The sequence below is a fragment of the Chenopodium album genome, chromosome 1, assembly GCF_948465745.1.
Source record: "Chenopodium album chromosome 1, dcCheAlbu1.1, whole genome shotgun sequence".
NCBI classification, from domain to species: Eukaryota; Viridiplantae; Streptophyta; class Magnoliopsida; order Caryophyllales; family Amaranthaceae; genus Chenopodium; species Chenopodium album.
The window spans coordinates 20,528,741-20,536,079 of NC_137834.1; the positions used below are offsets into that span (position 1 = coordinate 20,528,741).

The 7,339-nt window shown below is 29.6% G+C and overlaps 1 protein-coding gene across 1 annotated transcript; it reads left to right on the top strand.

Moving 5' to 3' along the window:
- The first annotated feature begins 1,164 nt into the window (after positions 1-1,164).
- Positions 1,165-2,437, top strand: LOC145642602 (uncharacterized). The gene is made up of 2 exons (XM_081693796.1): positions 1,165-1,360; positions 1,819-2,437. The coding sequence occupies exons 1-2, from the start codon at positions 1,261-1,263 to the stop codon at positions 2,220-2,222; spliced, it is 504 nt and encodes a 167-aa protein (XP_081549922.1). The 5' UTR covers positions 1,165-1,260; the 3' UTR covers positions 2,223-2,437.
- Positions 2,438-7,339: the final 4,902 nt, after the last annotated feature.

Consider the following 7,339-nt stretch of genomic DNA (forward strand, 5'->3'; position numbering starts at 1 on the left):
AGTTTTATTTTGGTTCGGTTTGTTGACGGGTTCGCCTTTTATACGATTTAACGTTATTCGGATCAGTTCCATTTCACGTTTACTAAATTATGGTTCAAAATGGTTTTTTATTTCAAAAGGTCGGTTTTTAATCGGGTCATTTGGATTCGGACAGTTAAACAATTTTGGTTTGAAATTTCATAGTACCTGCTAACTAACCTTTTGCTCGTTAGCAAGTTTTATATCAAGCCGAGACTTCATCACTTCATATTTAGGCATTAGGCATTAGGCATTATATTATATACAAATTCTCATCGATTTTAAAAATACATATCATGTTATTTTCAAGTTTAGTCATACTGATGTTACTGGTTTATTACGAAGTAACGTAGATTATAAAAGTTTAGTGTATTAATGAATTATTATTGTTTTACTATCACATTGTTAGCTGCTTCTTATTCAATCATCTAATTGATGTGTATGTCATAATCATGATTTGATGAGTTATTGTGAGATCGAAATTACAGTTTGATTTATAGACAGTTCGATTTATTAACGGTTCGGTGCAAACGGGTTGCAGTTTGTTAACGGTTCGGTGTAAACGGTTTTTACCTCGGTTCAAACGGTTCGGTTCTTTTTCGGTTCGGTTTGATTTCAGTTCGGTTTAAAACTGGTTCGGTTTGTTAACGGGTTCGGCGCTTATACGGTTTGACATTATTCGGATCGGTTCGGTTTCGATTTTACTTAAATACGGTCCGGGTCGGTTTTCGGTTTTACAAAATCGGTTTTTAATCGGTTCGGTTCTCATTTGGGTCGGTTGGTTTCGGACAGTTAAACGGTTTCGGTTTGAAATTTGATAGCACTATACCGTACCTATCCACAAATTAGGTGAGATCGTTTTCAATCATAACTCTATACAAGTTGTAGCGTTTACTTGTCAAACAGTAAAATTGAAATCAAAGGTGGCAATGTAACGTACACATAATATCCGCGTACTTAGTTTATGTTATAACAACTAGATTTACATAATTGTACAAATTAAATTGATTGCCTTACTCAAATTTATCATCGTTATTCAATTTTGGTTCACCCTCTTCTATAAGCTACCACTATTTATTACTATAATACTGCTAACCTACTTTGGGACCCTCATTCTTTCATATATTGCCTATAAATACATGTGCAACATTTTGTGTTTGTATTCCAAAACTAAAGAAGAGTTAAGTCTTCACAAATAGTAGTACAAGTTGATTAGCTTGTTTCCTAGAGAAGTACTTGAAAATGGCCTATTCAAAGGCTTTGCTGCTTGCCCTTATTGCTGTGACTCTAGTCATATGCTCAGCTCGTCAATTGGCTGAATCATCAACCACTGAGGAACCACGTGAGTTTCTATTGCCTTCTAAATTCTATTTTACGAGTTTAAGTCAGCTTGTGACGAATTTAATATCCAACTAGACTACCTAAAATATCATTATGCGTTCTTTTTTTTTTTTTTTTTTTTTTTTAACATTTTTTAACATAATTTTGAAATTAAAAGTACACATTGCATGCACTTTGATCTTTATTGCATACGCAAGCAGACAAGCATAATCTTGTTTAGATAATTAATAAGAGCTTTGGGACATGCATATCTAAAGCACGTCATTCATATACTTTTTTCTAAATAAACTTTATATCTTTCTAATTTTCTAATGAGCGGATTGGATCGCTGGTCTTATTCACTTATTCACTTTTTTTCTTTTTCTTTTTTATTTTTGTAAAGATTTGTAGTGTTTTAAATTTAACAGCAAAGAATGTCAGTGTACTAATAAAGTAATGCATATATTTCTTATTTTGCAGAGTCTGTAGAGGAGTCTAAGTATGGACACTACGGTGGCGGCCACTTTGGAGGACATGGTGGCAGCCACTATGGTGGAGGCCATGGTGGACACGGCGGTCATTACCCACCTAAAGAAGAGGAGTCCGTGGAGGAGTCTAAGTATGGACACTACGGACATGGTGGCGGATATGGCCATGGTGGCGGTTATGGACATGGTGGGGGTTATGGACATGGTGGCGGTTATGGTCAAGGTGGGGGTTATGGACATGGAGGTGGATATGGCCAAGGTGGAGGTTACGGACATGGTGGTGGATATGGCCAAGGTGGTGGTTATGGACACGGTGGAGGATACGGACACGGTGGACATGGTGGTCACTATCCCCCAAAGGTGACAAAAACTTCCGTAGAACAAAAGGGTAACTAATGAGTGATGGCTATAAAATGTGCCGAGTGTTAATATTTTATGATATGTTAATAATGTATTGATCAAAGAGTTGGGTATTATCATGAGTTCTTCTTATTATCAAAGAGTTCTTCTTATATGTTGGTCATGTACTAACTATCCTTTTCATATACCCCTTGTAATTTTCAAATTATGCGATGTTAAAATAATAAAATTGGAATTGGTTTTTGATGTTACATGTTATCTTTTACCAACATGACTAATTTTGCTAAATTATTTACCAAAAACTAGCTAAGTTATACATTTGGAATGAAATAATCTACTTTTTATTTTTCCTTGAACCGTTTGGTTCACTTTACAATTTATATATATATATATATATATATATATATATATATATATATATATATATATATATATATATATATATATATATATATATATATATACTTCCTCCGTTCGATTAATATTGCAATAATGGACTTTTTGCACTATTTATCACTCTTGTTTGACCATATAATATGAGTTATACGTTAAGCAAAATATAGTCAAGTGGGATCTTGTTGGATTCGTCTCATAAAATACTTTCACAATATCAACTTTTTATAATTTTTACTCTTACACAATTATAGATATTTAGCATGTAAAATGTGTTTCGAAATGCGTAATTTCCTCCTTGTTGCAATATACTTATATACTTGTTGGAAATTCTATTAACATAGTTTAAATATCCCATTAATTAAGACATAACATTCAACATAATATATTATTCGTTATTATCAGCATATTTAAAGTGCACATGATCAATAAAATCTCAATACAAAGGCTCTTCATATTCAATTTCAAAGTCTGACTCAAGAACTTGAATACTATAATCTAGTCGTTTTTTTTTTGGGTGTGAGTGATCGAAATTATGGTTTTTGCAACTGTCTACCTACTTGGCTCCTTTGTATATTTTTTGTTTTTTATGAAAGTACTCCATTTTTTTTTTTTTTCAAGTGCACACCCACACAACTAGTTTTTATTATTACTCAAACAAAAGTCAGAAGCAACGAGATCTGCCATCACACTTGGACAACCCCCAACCCACACTCTCGTCGAAATTCAAGCAGAGTGAGGTGAACCGTACCATAGCATGAGCTACACAACTTGCATCTCTAAAAACATGTCTTAAAGTAATAATACTCTTAAAGAAACTAGAAATAGAGACTGCTCCGCAGAGGCGGAGCTAGCTATGGTTCTTGTAAGGCAGTGCCCTACCAGATTAAAAAAAATAAAAGGTTAAATAAAATATAAAGTGCTTAATTGTATCTTACCTTATCTACAGCCTAGTGGTGACAGCATTAGTTTTTCTATCAAAATGTCATGGGTTCAAGTCTCTTTTCCAGCATTTTTTCTTATTTTAAAAAAAAAATTTGGTTAATTTGTGCTTAATTTTCTATTTATCCAATACAAAAATACCATAAAAGTTACTTATATCACATTAAACAAGATTACTTTTCCATTAAGATGATGGAATTCATGAAGTAATACCATTTCAAACTTGAAGATTGGTCTAGTTTAATTGCACTCGTACTTTTTTTTTCTAATATTTTTATTAAATAAGGCAGTCAACGCACGCGTTGCGCGCGGAATGGCTAGCCTTTGCAACTTAATTTTACTTGTCTTGGGTTTGCACTTCACATGGAGGAATAAAAGACCTGCAAAGGAATATACTACCTCTGGTTCAATTTACTGGCAACAAAAGAATATTTTATGTCTCACAAATAATACCCCTTTGTTGCGAGTACATTGAACCGGAGATAGTATTTCTATTGCTTAGGCATTGTTTGTTTGTAGTCGTGCTAAGTTGAATGTTTGTAGTCGTGCTAAGTTGAATGTTATGTGTGAAATATCTCGTATATTGAAAAAAATCTTTATTTTACTATTTGTATATGGTGATTCTTTTAATTGAAATACTATGTAGAGTCACTGTAGAATATAATTCTTAGGTTTTTCAATGATAATGCAGAAAAGGAACAAATGTTAGAATTGTTGTTTATTTATTTTCGCAGTGTTGATATTAGCATTACTTAATTGTGGTGGTACAATACGAAATAGAGAAATAATCATCAATGATGAAACCGAAACGACCAATTCCTAATCCACCACAGAGGCTAACAATATTAAACAACTGCTATATATTGGTATTGTCATTTTTTTTTTGCCACAATTTGATTTGGGAATTTTGGGAAGGTGGTGAACAAAGATGTGGAATTTAGTACTTGGAAATGGCAATGATAGTGTGGAGAGAGAAAGTTAAAAGCTTTAAAAAGATGGAGCCATGGAGAGGAGGAGAGAAAGCTCAAATGTATAAGGAAAATGTAGACGGGTAAGAACAATTTGAAGTTGCACTGTTGGAGTACAAAATTACAAATAAGGGTACAAAGGTAAAATACATTTTGAAGGGTAAATAGGGGTACAAAGGTAAAATAACATTTTGAAGGGTATAAAAGTCCGTGCACTATTCATAAGAACAAATTTCTACTATTTATAACGTAGGGACATATGCACACTCGAATCATTAGTTGTAAGTTGCTATTTTTAATCACGCTATTTGACACAAAGAATGTATTTAGTGATTCCAAACTCATACATATGATGAATATATGTTTTTTAAATGGGTCATTGCTGAAAGCTTAGACTAGGTCGGTGTAAAATTTGATGGATTTTAGAATACTCTCTAATTAAGATTTAACAAATATGATTGTTAAATAAATTTAAATTTTAATATTAAGAACATCCTTTCACTATTAATGTTAACGATAAGTAATCTATTATCTTAATTTTTTTAATGAAAAGTTTAAGGATACAATTTGTTTTATAAGACGATATGTAGATGGTGCGGTGCCGTACCATTGAAACAATCATGGTTCCGCCCCTACTACTCCGTATTTCTTTAACAATCATGCTTAGAAACCAACCATCTTAAATTTGTATGTACGTTGTATATGGCTTAAATTTTCCAACAATATAAAAATTGTAAAAAAAAAAATTATATAAAGTGAACCAAAGTGGTTCAAAGAAAATTAACAAATAGATGATTTGCTTCCAAGTCAATAATTTAGCTAATTTTGAAATTAAAATTTAAAATTAACCATTTTGATAAATATTTTGTCAAATTAGGCCCTGTTTGATTCACCTTAAAAAATAATATTAAATAAAAATGATTTCAGTTCAGTAAAAATAAGTTCAGTTCAGTAAAATTAATTTCAGTTCAGTAAAAATAATTTCAGTTCAGTAAAAATAAGTTCAGTTCAGTATAATTCAGTTTTCTTAAAGAAGTATTATAATAGAAAATCAGTAAAAATAATTTCAGTTCAATAAAATTAATTTAAGTTCAGTAAAAATAATTTCAGTTCAGTAAAATTAAGTTCAGTTCAATAAAAATAAGTTCAGTTCAGTAAAAATAATTTCAGTTCAGCAAAATTAAGGTGAATCAAACATGCCTTAGCCATTTTGATAAAATATATCCGGTTATTGTTTTGACATGTCAATTGTTATTATCGTACGATTTAGAGTACATATTGTCGTTCTTCGGGAAGAATTCGTTGACTTCCTCAACGATATATTATCATGTGTCCTTCAGTTGCGGATATATTTTGAGTATCAAAGGATATATTATGTTACCATATTTTGTGGCTAATAAATCTTTAGATAATCTTTTGATTGTTTCCTAATCCTACCATTGTAGGGTAAAGCCCCATTCTTTAGAGCTGCTCTGCTCTACTCTACTCAAATCAAATCTGCTCTGCTCTGCTCAAAAGAAATCTTTTCTGCTCTACTCTATTTTTAAATAATAATTAATAATAATAATAATTAATATTCAATAATAATAATTAATATTGTATTGATGATAATAATTTATTATTTTGAATAATTTTAATAATTATTAATATTAATAATAATTAATATTTCTTAATCATAATAATAATCATATAACTAATATATAAAGCTAAACTTTTAGCCAAGCGACAAGACAGCAACACTTGGCGTTCTAACTTTTCGCCAAGTGTTGCGCCATGTAGGATAAAGTTATAAAGAATTCAATTTGTAGGATAAAAAAGTTCGTTTAGAATTCTATTTTCAATCAAATTTGGATAGAATTTTAAGATAAAATGGTTAATTTAGAGTTTTATTTTCGATAAAGTACCAATATTTACAAATTGAATTATAATTTTATTCAAAAAATAATTACATTATAACTCTCATAAATTATCATATAAATTTATTTTTTGTATCATAATATTTTTTTGGAGCGAAGCAATTAGTTCAAAATGTACCACATCTATTATTTATAATATATTCTAATCAATTAAAATATTAATACTTCAAAATCTAATATAATTTTATTACTGTGTGTAAACCTACGCATCAATCGGTCGGATCACGAGTAATTTCGGACAGGGTCATTATTTCAGGTCACGGGTAAAGAAATGTTTTCACCAATATTATTATTATTAGTCATTACATGCCTACTACATAGTTTAAATTGTCACAAAATTAAAACATATAATTTCCTAACTAAATTTGTATCAATGATATGTTTTAAAATTTGGTATATAGATTAAAAATTAATCTTAAAATTCAATAAATAACCCGGGCATAACACGGGGTACAAAACTAGTTAATAATAATAGTTATCATTATTAATATTTAATAATTCAAACTATTAAGAATTAATATTTAATATTATTATGAATTAATAATTTCTAATAATTATAATAATTATTTCAAAAAAATAAAAAATAATAATAACAATTTCATTTATAAACATTTGATATTAGAATCACAATGTGTAGAAACATTTTATGTATGTGGGTATTGATTGTTAGTTCATTGAGTTAAATTATTTTTCAAATATTTCCATACAATTTAAGAATTAAAAAAAAGAGGTTGTTTTCAAGTAGTACTTTTTATATCATTATTATTTTTAGGGTTAAAAAATATATGATTAAGACAAATTTATAAGTAAAAACATTATTACTCGTTAAATCATTTTATTTTAAAATTTTTGTGAAATAAATATATGTAAACCGTTGTCTTTTATCTTTCTACTTTTAACATATGTTAAATATGGTATACATATATTTAAGTTT